Source organism: Pristiophorus japonicus, chromosome 13 (genome assembly GCF_044704955.1).
Source record: "Pristiophorus japonicus isolate sPriJap1 chromosome 13, sPriJap1.hap1, whole genome shotgun sequence".
Taxonomy (NCBI): Eukaryota; Metazoa; Chordata; class Chondrichthyes; family Pristiophoridae; genus Pristiophorus; species Pristiophorus japonicus.
In genome coordinates, this window is record NC_091989.1 from 121,080,175 (window position 1) to 121,096,943 (window position 16,769).

Sequence of the window (16,769 nt, forward strand, 5' to 3'; positions counted from 1 at the left end):
GATTTTTTCAGTGAAAATCAATAGACTGCCAACTGGTACAAACATCCTTAAATCTTACAGCTATTGGGAGTCTCAAGATTTAATTCTAAACATCCTTTCCAGCTGCTTGTGGAGGTAGTACCTTGTGTGGAAGCACTTTTACCCAGTACTTTATTCCAGTATACATCAAAAGCCAAGTCACCTATATGAGTAGAAACAAATGCAGTGTGTCCCACATTTACATTTTTTGAACAATCCTAACCTCTAAATAAGCAACATAAATATGGCTAACATTTAGTACCAATATTTCAATATTTTATGATCCATTATGAAAATAGGTTTAAATCATGTGCAATAAGTGCACAGACACCTGTTCTGCCATTTTATATATTTCAAAAGAATGAAAAGACAAAAGAAAATATCAAATGTCAATGAATGAATTTGCAAATGTAATATAATTCCACTAAAATGAAAACACACAGTGAAAGGCAGGTAAATGGTTTATTTACCAGCTGTACAGCACTACATTAATTAAATGCTTTACCCTAGCTTTCACAACCCCATTGAAAGAGTATTTTTTTACATAGTTTCCTCATCAGCTTGGCTCCCTTGCCTTCACTGAAATAGTACAGCTAAATATAAAAAAAAAACCAAAATCAACCCAGAGTCAGAGCTAAAAAGGGGGCAGAAAGCAGATTTAATTGCAATTCACCTAGAACAGAAAAAAGAATTTCATGTTGAATCAGCAAATAAAGCTTACGTTTTCTGACATACTTTTGTGGCACAACTTTCTCATTTCTGCAACAGCGCAAACTTCTTTTAAACTTCACATTACTTTATTTTGCAACACAAAGCACAAATGGATATACTCACTCTTCAAAACTCTGCCTTGTCCTAGTTTTAAAGGATTAGTTCCATTATGCTCTCTTACAAATACATCAGATACATAATATGAGGTTCAGAGAAGCAAAAAAAATATATAGTTAGGTGGGAGACAGCCAACCTATAGTGGAAATATAAGTAATTAAAATTTACAACATTAAAATCTGCAACTTTAAAGGGATTTGTAGTATGCTGTGAATGTGCTCATTACAATTTGACATTTTCTGCTCTGAACAGCTCAATTTGCAAATTAATTTTTACATGATTTTGCACATATTCACAAACACTGAAGAGTTTGACTCTTTGTGACAAATGTAATTTGTAAACGTCTCAAGCAGTGGTTAAAATGTTACTCTCCTGCACTTGATACATAATCACTAGAAAAGATTAAAATGTAAAAAAGTTATCTACAACAAGCATGACCATTTTTGAGATGCCCTGTACAAAAAAAAGCAAACACACAACAACCGTCAGTGTTACTATGGATGGTCAGTTGTAAAATAATTCATGTGGCTTGAACTTAATTTAACAGTAACACAATGATTTTCAATCAGTGATTTGCATTCTGAGACGCCCAACTATAACGGAAGAAACTAAAAGTTGTGTATTACCATTTATAATTGGGTTGCACAAAGACATGACTATACTTCCAAAAATTCACAATTCTTTTGTATTTAAAGTTTACTACAAGTCAAATTTCCACCTGCTCAGCTCTTAAGTATAGCAGGGATCTTATGGTAAAAATAGCCTATGTTCTTTGCAACATATATATATCACAATGTTTCGTGCCACTGGGAAACATTCCTCTTATTATGCAAAAAGAGCTACAGCACAGATACTGTACACAATTGTTATTTAAGGGCAGGAACTAGTTTACTGCTCTGTGTACATAAAGTGTACAAAGCATCTCATGGTATACCATTTCAGTACTGAGAAATCAGAGAAAACATATTGGGTACAATTTTTGTAACAAATAAAATAACAGAATTTCTGATTTATAAATAGCATTCTATGCTATAAAAAGGGAACCTAGTCTACACTCATTTTAGCTTCCTGAATGAGAAATTCTCTCTTAGTACTCAGAAGGTTAAATGGTCTAAATCATTTCATATAAGCATGTGTCAAAGCAAAAATACATGTTATCTTATTCCACGGGGCCATATTATTAGCATGCCTGGCCTTCCTCCATCACCGGTCCATCATACTAAGGATCATCTCGGGTGTGATATCTCCATTCTGAGCCTCAATTCCTGCTTGCACCTGCACATCTTCAGCCTCGGGTTCTTTTTTTATCTCAACAATTATGTTTTCAATAGTTGTAGCCCCTTGTTCTTGCAACTGTTGAACTGCTCCTGCTGATAAGAAAATGGAAGAAGACTAAAGTCAAAAATAAACTGGGAAAAAAAATATCAGAAATGTGCTTTTAAAAGGAGCAGGGAATTTTATTCTGATCAAAAATGCTCCATTCCAACAGAGAACTGGCAAACAGGAAGCAAACAATATTATGTCAAATGTGATTCTATTTGTACTTGGAAAAAAACTAGATTACTAAAATGTCAGTTCACTCAATTTGCCAAATTGCTAATCTCAGCTAAGTGCTTGAGGGAGAGCCATCTCGGGGCTATTTCCTAGAACCCAGTGTCAGAACGTTATTATTGGTCTAAAAGCAAATTTCTACATCCACTTTATTTATATAGAAAGAAGTGACGGAGATTCAAGTATTGATCCCTTGCATTACTCTGCTCAACGGTCGTCCGCTTTCCTATTTTTTAAAACCAATTTCTCATCTAGTATGTTCTATCCTGAATACCCATCATTTTTAGTTTATTATAAGTCTCTCACATTGAACCATGCCAAAGCTTTCTGAAGATCTAAAAATAACCAGTTTCACGAACAACTTTGAGGACTTTACAAAAACAGTAGTGTGTAAATCAGAACCTTCTCTGGTTATTTCCCATTAAGCTATTGCTATACAATACTCCTCCAACTCCTTAGAATGGTTTTCACTATTCTACCAACCTGTTGATTATTTACTTGTCAACTAATTGCTAACGTATATTTTCAAGCTTAAACATGGTAAAAACAGTAAGAGATTCCAGAGTCATGTCTTGTCAGATTGTTTACTTCAATTACATTCTTTATTGCTTGTATACATTTAAAATATCTATGACTGTTCAACAAAACATATCTGGAATCCCAGTTAATGCTGTACAATTAGAGCCAAAGTATACCAAAATAGGTAAAAGCAAGAATTATGTAAGATAAAGCAAAAGTCAAGGAGAGCTCTACCCCTAGCCCAACTTAATGGATAACTGCACCAACTTGGTACAGCACTGAGCCAAACAAACCAGGTCTATCTTGAGTTAACTGTCTCATCTGGGGCAGCAGTGGGGTGCTACAGTTGGCCTCAATGAACTATACTAGGAAGAACAAAATACAAAGACAGACAGTTAGCCATGGCTCCTGTTCCTGATATTACCCAACAATATTTACTGAAAGTACACAGTGCACACTTAGTAAGGACAGGTAGTGGCTCATTGTGATGGTTCTACTGTTGGAATCATGAGCTGGACCAAAGGTACACCAAAAATCGATTATTGGATTTTTGCATAGCATGCAAATAATTTTTTTTTATAAAATGGTACACTACCAATATTTTTATTTGATTGACTGGCTTTGCCAGGTGGTCTACCCCTTCGTTTTTTGGCTGGTGTAGGTATTGGGATGACTTCTGCAATATGCTGCTCCTCCTCTTCCTCTTCCTCAGGTTTGCTCACAACTGGTTCATCCTCTTCTTCACCATCTAGTTCAGGTTCAGCATTATCCTCATCATCTACAAAAGTACAAAGTACACTGATGAAAACAAGAATGTATTCAAGCCTCAGAACAAGACAGTTTACCCACCCATCAAGCGTACAAGCCAACTGATCCTTGCTGTCTAACAGTTTATTTATTTTGTTCTTTAATAATCTCTCCAAGTCCTCTCACACAATGCTTTCCCTGTTATACTCAGTTTGACATTGCCACTTGCTGTGGGTAGAATCGCAGAAATAATCCCAAGCACGCTTGAATTTTTCACATTAATTAAGCATTGAAAAATATTCAACTGTTTGGGGGTACAAATCCCACCACAAACTTCGATTAAGAGAGCAACTATGGGTTAGCATTGCGAAATTCAAACTTCTACATTAACCAACCAATTTCATAACCTTGAAAAATGGTTTTAATAGAAGGTTTGAAGACCAGTGTATAGTGCTGAAGTTGATGAGACCTAAACACAAAAAAGAGAGAATATATAATGTGGATAGATTAACTATTAATAGACGAGAAAGACAAGCATCAAGAAAATAGTATGAAACAAAGTATGAAGACTAGATATTTCTTACTTTACCCTTCCCTCATATCCATCTTCCAAAATCATTAATGTTCAAAATACTGTGGGGGCGGGAGTAAATAAAGAATGACTGGCACTTTGATGTCACTTTATCCAGCTGACACATACCAGGAAAAAAATCATCAGAACAGGAGCAAATTAATTAGCCCTTTGAGATGACTGCCATTTTTGTTACCCGTCAGGTCTTTGTAATCTCTCCATTTACTATACTGTTAAATATTCTTAATTCAAGTATTTATCTCCTTTTTAACATCTCAACTGCATCTATCTATAACTTTCAGGGGCATTACACTTCATATAGTCAAAGCCTTTTTTCTGGATTCACTATCAACCAGTTTAGATGACATTTTTATTATTTCTTTGTTCTATGTGTATGTCAGGTCCATGTTAAAACCTGCTATCGTAATGACAGTAGACAGTACTAACTGTGACTGGGCAAAAGGAAGTTCTAACGGCATCTGCGGATGAGCATCTGCAGAAAGGCAGTGGGACACTATGGAGGAAATGCTATTAAAAGGCTGATGGACTAATCCTTAACTAGCCAAATGCATCCACAACCCTCAAGCTGTGACGCAGCTGAAATACATAAGTCAATGAAAGAGCAACCATCCACAGACGCATCAATAAGACGACCGATGATGATTGTACTATCTACACTGTTAATTTCCATTAATACTTTAAATATCTCAATCCTATCACTCCTTAATCTCAACTCCAGGGAATATAACACAAATTAATCCAGTCTCTCATTGTAGTCAAGACCCTTCATCCCCATCATCATCCTGGTTAGTGGTCACTAGAAATGCTCGAAAGCTGCTCTATCATTCCGAAAGAGACACCCAAAAACTGAATGTATTACTTGAGATGACCAGCACTCTACAACTGCAATAGTACCTCCTTGGCTTTATATTGTATATCTCTTCAGATTGCTTTTTGCACCCGTGAGCCAACTTTAAAAAATGTTATAATTGATTTTTCTTTGGTTAGAAAAGGAGCCGACATGGGTAACAAAATGGTACATTAAAAACTTGCAAAAAGCATTATTTTGCTAAATTTGGAATAATGGTTACAAGTATGTTCAGATGTGGCTGTTGAGAATTCTGCAGTCACTAGAGCACTGCTCGACAGCATGACATCATGTGAGACATTTAAGGAATGCGAGTGTAACACCTTGCAAACAAGTGTTGCAATGATACCCAATGCCTGGAAAAGTCTCCACCCAATACCATGCAGTGTTTTGAAGTAGGAGGCAAAACTGAAATCCAAACTTGTTTACAATAACTATAAAGCTTAGTGAAGGCTTACAGTTCAACTGCCTTGTAGCTGGCAGAAGTGGAAAGGCTTGCTGCAACTGCTGATATTCTAGTGGAACAGGCCAATGGCTCTGATAATAAACAGTTATATTAAAAGAGACTGGGGAGAAAATGAGCTAAACAACAATTAAGTTGAAAAGCAATACTCAAAAGGTTCAAAATCAAACCTAGATTTATTTCCATTGCTTACTAAATCATCGGAATCAAGCCATTAGTTGTCTATACAGGTATAACCTCAGAAATCCGGAAACCTCGGGACCGAGGCCATTCTGGATTTCCGAACAGATATTCGATGTCCAAAATCCGGAAACCCTATGGCCGAATTTAGGGTTTTTCCGGATTTCGGAGACGCAATATGACGCCCCAAAATTTGCCACACAGCGCACCCATAGTTGGGAAGAAAAAAAACACCCGGGAAAAACAAACGTTGCAGCCCTTGGAACAGCGTATGAAGACCTGCAAAAAAGTACGTTAAAGTTTTTATTTTTTAATTCTTTTGCAGCGATTCGATAGTGAAGTGTCTTGTGAATGTTGTATGATTTTTGCGCCATTTTCTATTGTGTGTGTCTGTGCAAGGTGGGGGGGGGGGGGGTGTAAAGAGGAGGGATTATTTATACAATACTGATCAGAATACCGGTTTTCAGTGCATCAAGAATCTGGAGTGCCGGAATTCGGACAATCGGTGGCATGGTCATCCAGAATCCATAAAATGTTCCGGAATCCGGAACCGACGACCCTGCCGACCTCTGGCCTCGCCACCGCTTGCTTTACTGTCACTGCCCTTTGCTCGGGGCCTCCTCGCAGACCCGCCAGACGACCTCCTTGGTGGGGCCCTGCCCGAACACCACCTCGGCAGGGCCCTGCCCGACGACGACCTCCTCGGCGGGCTCCAGCTGGCCCGTTGACCTCCTTAGCAGGTACCCTCTTTTCTGACATTCCGAAATCCGGAAATAACCGAATCTGGGCTCGGGTGTTTCAGGATTCGTGACATCAGAAAGACAATCAAAAGTTCAGAAAAGCCCGAATCCAGACGGCCTCGGTCCCGAATTTTAGGCGTGCACCTGTATATGTAATTGATTCTATCTTAATCACTTACGCAGGCCGTACGCTCATCCTTCGAGTGAGAACACATGATATATTCTTGTGGCGCAAATAAAATAGCTAATGACCTTTGCCTGGCAGTACGTATACCATTCAATAGCTTGCACGGAATAGAAAAAGGGCCTTGTCATGAATGCTTCTCAATTTGTTAAGGATTTTGGAAAATCATTAATCAAATGATCTAGCTCACTTCCTAAATCTGATGTTACAGATTTTAGAGCAAAATTGTCGAGTCAAGTAACTGGTACTACTAGAGTATAGGTTTAACGTCCCTTATCTAGCACCCGCGGTACCTGGCCTGTTCCGAATGAGGGATATTTACGGATAAGGGGAGGTCACGTGTTTTCAGCATGCGCATGCGCGCGTCGATCGGCTGGAACTACTGTCAGTCGGACACAAGAAATAGGAGCAGGAGTAGACCATTTGACCCTTCGAACCTGCTCTGCCATTCAATAATGACTGATCTGATAATAGACTCAGCTCCATTTCCCTGCCCGCTCCCCTTAACCCTTTATTCCCTTATTGCTCAAAAATCTGTCTATCTCCACCTTAAATATATTCAATGACCCAGTCTCCACAGCTCTCTGGGGCAGAGAATTCCACAGATTTAAAACCCTCAGAAGAAATTCCTCATCTCAGTTTTAAATAGGCGGCCCCTTATTCTGAGACTATGCCCCCTAGTTTTAGTTTCCCCCATGAGTGGAAATATACTCTCTGCATCCATCTTGTTCAGCCCTCTCATTGTCTTACATGTTTTGATAAGATCACCTTTCATTCTTCTGAACTCCAATGTGTATAAGCCCAACCTACCTTCATAAGTCAACTCCCTAGTGAACCTTCTCTGAACAGCGTCCAATGTAAGTATATCCTTTCTTAAATACAGAGACCAAAATTGCACGCAGTACTCCAGGTGTGGCCTCACCAATACCCTGTACAGTTGTAGCAGAGAAGTCCTGCTTTTATACTCTATCTCCCTTGCAATAAATGCCAACATTCCATTTGCCTTCCTGATTACTTGCTGTACATGCATACTAACTTTGTGTGTTTCATGCACAAGGACCCCCAGGTCCCTCTGTACTGAAGCACTTTGCAATTTTTCTCCATTTAAATTATAATCTGCTTTTCTATTTTTTTCTGCCAAAGTGGATAACCTGACAGTCAGCCAAGTCCCAGCTCACATTGGAGTTCAAACTATTCTAGAGTTCTAGAGTTAGGATATTCTCAAAATCTATGGAATGATTAGCTGATCCAAAATTAAAAAAGGTAAGTACTTTCAAAACATTTTCTGAACAATTTTTATTGGAATTTCCATCAGTGTGGTGTTGGCGGGTCGTTACGCCCAGAGGTGTCGGCGAGTCATCGGACACGGAGGTGTTCTAGGTTGAGGGTGCTTCTGCTGATCACTTTTTTTCTAGTAAGTGTGTGGATTTTCTGTTTCAGTGAATGATTTAATTAAATAATAATGGATAGATATCACCATTGTGCCTAAAAAGGGAATGGGAAACCTGGGGAGGTGGGGGGGGGGTTGGAGTTCTGCGCATGCGCCATCCGGGAATGGTGCCGGAAGAGGGATGGTGTTGGACAAGGGAGTCCCGGATAAGAGGCGCTCAACCTGTACTTAAAAAGGAGTACAGTATTACCACTATCAGAGGAGTCTCCTTTCTTGGACTGCATTTTCCGTTTCCTCCCACGTCCCTTGCTCTTCTTACGCTCTACAGCATCTCCTTCTTCACCTCCTGGCCCACTGCAATTCTCAGCATGTTTCGTCATTGTATTCTGCAAAAAGCATAGCAAAAGATATGTTTATACAGCAAATATATTACCATCGCTGAATCCCCAACCATCAACATCCAGGGGTCATCATTGACCAGAAACTTAACTGAACCAGCCACATAAATACTGTGGCAACAAGAGGTCAGAGGCTGGGTATTCTGTGGCGAGGGTCTCATCACCTGACTCCCCAAAGCCTTTTCACCATCTGCAAGGCACAAGTCACGAGTGTGAAGGAATACTCTTCTTGCCTGGATGAGTGCAGCTCCAACAACACAAGATGCTCGACACCATCCAGGACAAAGCAGCCCGCTTGATTGGAACCCCATCCAATACCTTAACATTCACTCCCTCCACTACTGGCGCACCATCTACAGGATGCACTGCAGGAACTCGCCAGGGCTTCTTCGGCAGCACCTCCCAAACCTGCAACCTCTACCACCTAGAAGGACTAGGGCAGCAGGTGCATAACAGCACCATGACCTGCAAATTCCCCTCCAAGTTACACAGCATCCTGACTTGGAAATATATCGCCGTTCCTTCATCGTCGCTGGGTCAAAATCCTGAAATTCACTCCCTAACAGCACTGTCGGAGTTCCTTAACCAGAAGGACTGCAGCGATTCAAGGCGGCGGCTCACCACCATCTTCTCAAGGGTAATTAGGGATGGACAATAAATGCCGGCCTTGCCAGCAATGCCCACATCCCAGAACGAAAAAAAAAATGCTTACACTGCAAGTTACATAAAAAATTACTCAAATCCTAATCCTTGGAAAATATACAAAATTGTACAGTAGCATAAACATTCTAAACTTGGTTTCCTGGCTCCTACATAGGTCTGAAAACTAATACAAGTAAGCAATGAGAGAAATAATGGTTGGGAAACTGTTGGAAACATGCGCTGTAATAATGGCACATCTATGACATACACCCTTACTATGGCACAGATTTTCCAGGAAATTATGGTACGAGTGATTCAAGAAGAGCAGGGGAGTTCTCCCAGTGTCCTGGCCAATATTTATCCCTCAACCAACATCACTAAAAATGATTATCTGGTCATTATCTCAGTGCTGTTTGTGGGACCATGCGTCACTAGACTTCAAAAGTACTTGTATTGATTGTAAAGTACTCTGGGATGTCCTGAAAGGCACTACATAAATGCAAGTCTTTCTTTCTTTACTAGATGGTTGGACTGTTTCCTGTTAATGGAATTTAATTTTTGAGCGCCATTTTATGTTTGTATCATTTATCGATCTCTGGCTTGCTTAACAGTGTCAATCACTAATTTAGAATATCGATCTATTTAAAGATAAAATAACTTTGAGAGACCATGCATCTACTCTGACATTAAAGGCAGTGATATGAGAAATTAATAATTACTTCCCCTACAAAACACAGGACACATGATTTGAAATTAAATATCTGAAAACGATTACAATTTATAAACCTTCAATTTGCTCAGGTACCTGCAGCTACATGTGCTGCCCATTACACCAATGAATTATATTTCCACAACTTAGAAAACAAAATAAAAATCCAATAGATTTGTGGTAACTTTGCGAAAGGGGATTCACCGGTCAAGCAAGTGCTTTTATAAACCAGAATTTTAAAAACACAACACTGGTCATATGATCAAAATCATAATTGGTAGCAAACATTTCTCAACGGTGACACCTCCAAATCACCCCTATCCTCGCTTGGCTTATTCTACTGAGTGCTCTAGCAAATTTTGGTGTAAATTCACTACTGGAGGAATGATCCAATTATTAATAGTTTGGGGCCAATGTTTAAAAAAAAAGTTAGGCATAAAGAATTACTGAGTTGCATGCCTTGATACTGAACCATCATAGCTTAGCATGTAAATATAAGAGAACTTTTACACTGTTTTATATTATTCTGTGGCTGCTAGCTCCCATAATAGGTCTCCTGCAGACAGATGAAGCTAAAACAGCTGGATTTTGTTAGACTGGCAGCCAGAAAAATCAATTTTTCCTTGGCTTTTCATGTCCGTTACCAGTTTAAAAGAAAAATCTGTAAATACATAGGTCAATCAGCATAATTGAAACATTAACTTGTCCTTACTCTTTACTGATTCTGACTGAACGGTAGTGCATTGCCAGCAGTTCTGTTTTTGATGCTGGTCCACCCATGCCTAGTGATGCACTGCACCAGCAGCAGATTGATCCAAGCACAGCAAATAAATTGTGTTATGACATCAGTAGTTGAGGACATCATGATGCAATTACATTGTGCACACTGGTCAACCAATTGGCACAACTGAAAAGTTTTTTTTTTTAAAAACAAGAGTACTCAAGCCATGATCCCAGGACCCACAATATAAAAAGGCCCTATACACATACATTGTTTTCAAAAAAACAGCATCAGGATAACACAGTGGCAAAGTTTTATTCATCAGTTCACGTTTCTGCCTTCGAAATTCAGTAGAGTGTAAGTCCTTGCGTTATTTTCTTATAATCCACCATCAAAGATCAAAGCGACTCCATTCGTGCAGAGACCACTTCTTGGTATAACAGTGCTCCTTTGAGGTAGTTTGCAAGGCATGAAGTAATTTGCATGCTTTCACTAAACAATAGTGTCTGGATTGGACAGCTGTGTGACAAATAGCTCATCACAGCAGTCCTCCAAATATGACACCACTTTCTGCAGTACTTTGGAACTGCATATGCAGACTAAGACATTTTCATCATTAAATGCACTATATAAACACAAGTTGTTGCCAAATAATCAGTATCAGTTTCACCTGAATATAAAATATCAGGTACCTTACGAGTGAATGCTTTGCCACATTTTGTGCACACAAAAGTAGCGGGAATAAAACTAGGATCATGGTAGCGCTTGAAGTGCATGTCCAATAGTTGTTTCTGCCGAAAAGTCTTATCACACTGGTTGCAGGAATAAGGCTTCTCCCCAGTATGAGTTCGTTTGTGCATCACCATGTGACGTTCCTTTAGTGAGAAAAAGGAAAACAAATAAAATTCAGTGAAGATAGTAAGTAATATAGGAAGTACTGAAAATTAGAGTGATGGAAGCAATTATTTTGGCCCCTGCCATGAACTCCATTCCCTCACCACTAATTTGTTCCCCATTCCCAGCCACTTGCTCAGGCTGAAACAGACCATGGCATCCTGTTCCAATACTTCAAACCACACTTTCTATGCACCACCAAGACTATTTGTCACATCTGCCTTGAAACACACGACACTTTCATCACTTCAAATTATTTCTCTATCGTTCACCCTCCATAAATTCCACTGTGTGCAAAACTCAGCCACCCCTATCCAGTCCTTAACTGAGGACCCCAATCCTTGCTGACCTACATTCAACAAATTCAAAATCCTCACGTCTTCAAATCCCTACAGACCTCCCCCATCCTATTTTGGCAAATTCCTCTAACCTATGTCTCCTTCAGTACCCTGTGATCCTCAGATTTGTATATCCTCCCCTACACCACTTGTGGGGGAGGCATCAGCTGCCTCAGCCCGTTCTCTGGAATATCATCCCCAAACCCCTCTGCCGTTTCATTTCTTTGCCCATTTTTAAAACTCTCTCAAAGCCCAGCTCTTCAAACAAGGTTTCAGTCATCCCTCTTAATCTCTCCTACTGTGGCTTGGTGTTCAGTCCCTTATTCTGAAACACCATAGGATATTTCCTGCATAAAAATCTATACAAGCATAAGCTGTTACTGTGTTGGTTTTCATTTTATTGATATCTGTGTTTATATTATAAAGAGCTCCTCCATTGTTCTGTTAGCTCTGTAAATCCTACCTGCTCTGAAAGCAACTGGAGATATTAAATTCAGATGCTCCTAAACTTGAATAAAAGTTCAAACTGTTGAAAGTAACTGAAAACCTAAAAAAGCATGATCTACAGAAATGTTTAACAGATCTTGAGTTCTAAATGGCAACAGCATTTTCAAACAACCAAACTCTTAACTTGCAGACAATTTCCACACTCTATTTATCAAATGAGATAGAAACAAAGGAATACTGTGGTCCGGAGGCCATTGCATAAGGAAATCCTCACAGTGTAAATTGCCTACTCCCCTGTGGAAAAACAGTGGTTATATCTACCTATAAACAACAACAACAACTTGTATTTATATAGTGCCTTTAACAGTGAAACGTCCCAAGGCGCTTCACAGGAGTATTAAGAGATAAAAAAAATTGACACCGAACCGCTCAAATAGAAATTAGCTCAAATAAAAACAAAATGCTGGAACTCTCAAGCAGGTCAGGCAGCATCTGTGGAGAGAAACAAGAGTTAATGTTTCAGGTCGATGACCCTTCATCAGAACAGAACCTTTCTCTCCACAGATGCTGCCTGACCTGAGATTTCCAGCATTCTTTGTTTTTATTTCAGATTCCAGCTTCCACAATATTTTGCTTTTGTAGAAATTAGCTCAGGTGACCAAAAGATTGGTCAAAGAGGTAGGTTTTAAGAAGGGTCTTGAAGGAGGAAAGAGAGGTAGAAAGGCAGAGAGGTTTAGGCAGGGATTTCCAGAGCTTGAGGCCTAGGCAACAGAAGGCACGACCAGCAATGGTTGAGCGATTATAATCAGGGATGCTCAAGCGGGTAGAATTAGAGGTGCACAGACATCTTGGGGCTGGAGGAGATTAGAGAAATAGGGCGGACAAGGCCATGGAGGGATTTCAAAACAACAATGAAAATTTTGAAATCAAGGCGTTTCTTAACCAGAAGCCAATGTAGGTCAGCGAGCACATGGGTGATGGGTGAGTAGGATTTGGTGCGAGTTAGGACATGGGTAGCCGAGTTTTGGATCATCTCTAGTTTACGTATAGTAGAAAGTGGGAGGCCAGCCAGGTGAGCGTTGGAATAGTCAAGTCTAGAGATAACAAAGGCATGGATGAGGGCTTTAGTAGCGGATGATTTTGAGGCTAGAGCGGAGACATGTGATGTTACGGAGGTGGGAACAAGCGGTTTTAGTTATGCTGTGGATATGTGGTCGAAAGCTCATTTCAGGGTCAAATATGACACCATGGTTGCGAATTCTGGTTTAGCCTCAGACAGAAGTTGGGGAGAGGGATGGAGTCAGTGGCTAGGGAACGGAGTTTGTGGCTGGGACTGAAAACAATGGCTTCGGTCTTCCCAACATTCAATTGGAGAAAATCTCTGCTCAACCATAATTGGATGTCGGTCCAGCAGTCTGACAATTTAGAGACTGTGACGGGATCGAGAGAAGTGGTAGTGAGGTAGAGCTGGGTGTAATCAGCATACATGTGGAAACTGACACTGTGTTTTCAGATGATGTCACCAAGGGGCAACATGTAGATGAGAAATAGGATCTTTGGGGGACACCAGAGGTAATGATGTGGGGACGGGAGGAGAATCCATTGTAGGTGATTCTCTGGCTACGATTAGATAGATAAAAATGGAGCCAGGCAAGTGCAGTCCCACCCAGCTGAACAACAGTGGAGAGGCATTGGAGAAGGATCGAGTGATCAACCATGTCAAAATGTCAAAGGCTGCAGGCAAGTCAAGAAGGACGAGGAGTGATAGTTTGCCTTTGTCACTGTCACAAAGGATGTCATTTGTGACTTTGATGACAGCCGTTTCGATACTGTGGCAGGCGCGGAAACCGGATTGGAGGGATTCAAACATGGAATTGCGGGAAAAGGTGGGCCGGACTTGGGAGGAGGCGACACGCTCAAGAACCTTGGAAAGAAAAGGGAGGTTGAAGGTGGGGCAGTAGTTTGCAAAGATGGAGGGGGTCAAGGGTTTTTTTTTTAAAAAAGGGTGGTTATGGCAGATTTGAGGGAAAGGGAGACAAGTACCTGAGGAGAGAAAACTGCTAACAATGGGAGCCAGAAAAGGAAGTTGTGTGGTCAGAAGTTTGGTGTGAATAGAGTCAAGGGAGCAGGAAGTGACAGGATGAGCTCGGAAAGGTCATGAGGGGAGATCGGAGAGAAACTGGAAAAAGATGAGAGGGTCAGGGCTAGGGCAGGAGGGATCCTTAGAGGAAGTTTCGAGACAAAGAAGTCCATGAGGCCTTTACTCTTATTGTCGGAGGTGAGGGTGGAGACTGGAGAGGGGGATGTAAAAAGACGGTTAGCAGTGGAGAAAAGAAACTGTTTATCTTTACATTTCAGAATGATTCTGGACCGATAGTGCTTTATTTGGTCCAGCTAGATCTGGCAGTGAATGGCTAAACCAGTAATCCGCCACGTCCATTCAATGCTGCGTCCTTTGGACTTAAGGGAGCGAAGATCAGGGCTATATCGGGGGAACGGCTAGGGTGAGAGAGCAATTGTTTTAACAGGAACTAGGGCATCAAAGGTGACGGTGAGGGTGTGATTGAGCAGATCAGCAGCTGCAGAAATGTCATGGTGAATGGAGGCCAAAGGCTGGAGTTCATAAGTGAAGTTGCAAGAGAGAGCTTATTTCCAAGGGTGGACACAGGAGGAGGTAAGGTTTGGGGCGGGGGGAGGGGGTGAAAGGGGGATGTGGATGGAGAGCGATACGAGAAAGTGGTCAGAGATGGCCTTATTTGCAATTGACACAATGGGTGTAGCGAGGCCACGAGAGATAGCACGGTTGAGGGGCTAGCCGTGAATATGGGTTGTGGAGTTTACCTGGAGGAAGAGATTAAGGGAAGATAGGAGTCTAGTGAACTCAGGATCGAGAGCACAATGAATTGAGACGGAGAATTAAATCACTGAGCATGAGAAGTCGTTCGGTGCAGAGGCAGAGGGAGGAAAGTAGTGAAGAAATATTGGCAATAACATTTTTATGGTACTTGGGTAGGCGGTAGAGAATGAGGATTTTGAATGAGAGGCGAGAGGGATGGAATAGGGAGAGATGTTCAAAGGAGGAGAAAGTGCCTGAGGAGTAGGGGGACTAATCCAGGTGTGATTTGCTGATGAGCCACACCGTCACCGCAGCGGTCTGAGCGGGGCAAGTGGTGGAAGGTATAGCCAGGCGGTGAGGCTTAAGTTAAGGATAATGTGATAATGTGTCAACACCCCTCAACCAGGTTTTCATCAAGGCCATGATATTGATGCCATCATACACGATAAGCTCATCGATGGGGAAGGGCCTTGTTCGCAAGCGAACAGACGTTCTGCAGCGAGATACGGAGAGGGAAAGATCAGCCATGATCTTATTAAATGGCGGAGCAGGCTCGAGGGGTCAAATGACCTACGCCTGCTCCTATTTCTTATGTTCTTCTGTGATGGTTGCCCCACTGCCTGCGTCCACAGGGTCAGCGTTTGCCAGGGAGGGGAGGGAAGGGGATTGGTAAGATTAGCCCCCAGTGGGCGCGCTGGGTGGGAAGGTTGGCGAGAGTAGGATGGGACGGTTGGGGTTGCTGCTCGTAAGGAGGCAGTGACGAGTGTCTCGATGGGCCCTTCATAGGATGCCAAGGGTGGCACAAAAGAAAGCTGTACTTATCTAGAAGGGAGTCAAGCCTGAGACGGCATCAGGATAGTAGGAAGTTCGATGGATAATGATGGTTTGGGGTACGGATTTGGTAGGGTAGAGTAGCCGAGTGAGGAGAGATGAAAGGAGGCATGACGACAGGAGAGAACGGGCAGGGAGGGATAAAGAGAAAAGGAAAGGAGGGGGGGGGGGGGGGGGGAATGGAAAAGTATTGAATGGCTCGGGTCAGGAAATTAATCACAGACCTCTGGCAACTCAATCAAAAGCACAAATGCTGCAGATGATATGGAACCCCCCCCTGGGTTCTAGTTGAGGCAGAACCAGTTCAACCAGTGCCACAAATGTATCAGATTTAAGAGGTACCAAAATTTCAGCAAAAGCCAAATATACTGCAGTCCCAAAAAATGCAGAATTTACTGAATATACTCCTCTACCACCCACTGTAAAATTAATGATGTTTGTCAACTTCAATACCTGTTTACATGCATAATCACAAAGTTCACATTTGAAACGTTTCTCGTTCTTGTGAGATTTCTGGTGCTGTATGAGGGCATATCGCTCGTGGAAGACTGCATCACAGTAACGGCACTTCTTGCCTGACTCAAGATAGGAATGCTGTTTTCTCAGATGAACACCTAGAAAGAAAACAAAGGTTTAAAGAGATTTAACTTGCATCTTACAGCACTATTTAACACAACAGGGGACTGAATGACACAATGGTACCCTTTCAACTTCTGGATTGCCTTAACTGGTGGGATTAATACATTCTATTTATAGAACACAAGGATCCCAAGTAAATTTTTGTGGCATAGATACATGCACCCTGGAATCTACTGTGCATATATTTATAGCACAAATCTTTCACAACTAGACACTAAATAATCAAAGATTATTGGAATAGGAAATGGAAGTTTT

General features: G+C 41.2%; 1 protein-coding gene across 4 annotated transcripts in view; it reads right to left on the reverse strand.

Moving 5' to 3' along the window:
- Window positions 1–461: 461 nt before the first annotated feature.
- Window positions 462–16,769, reverse strand: part of ctcf (CCCTC-binding factor (zinc finger protein)) — a 47,983-nt gene continuing 31,675 nt past the window's right edge. For 2 of the 4 annotated variants that reach the window (XM_070897962.1, XM_070897963.1), the window contains exons 7-11: window positions 16,329–16,489; window positions 11,222–11,404; window positions 8,310–8,445; window positions 3,512–3,694; window positions 462–2,216 (exon numbers count right to left, since the gene is read on the reverse strand). In XM_070897962.1, the coding sequence (XP_070754063.1) occupies window positions 2,050–2,216; window positions 3,512–3,694; window positions 8,310–8,445; window positions 11,222–11,404; window positions 16,329–16,489 (830 nt within the window). In that variant the 3' untranslated portion in view covers window positions 462–2,049. The remainder of the gene's footprint in view (window positions 2,217–3,511; window positions 3,695–8,309; window positions 8,446–11,221; window positions 11,405–16,328; window positions 16,490–16,769) is intronic. The other 2 variants (XM_070897964.1, XM_070897965.1) reach the window with 2 other exon arrangements.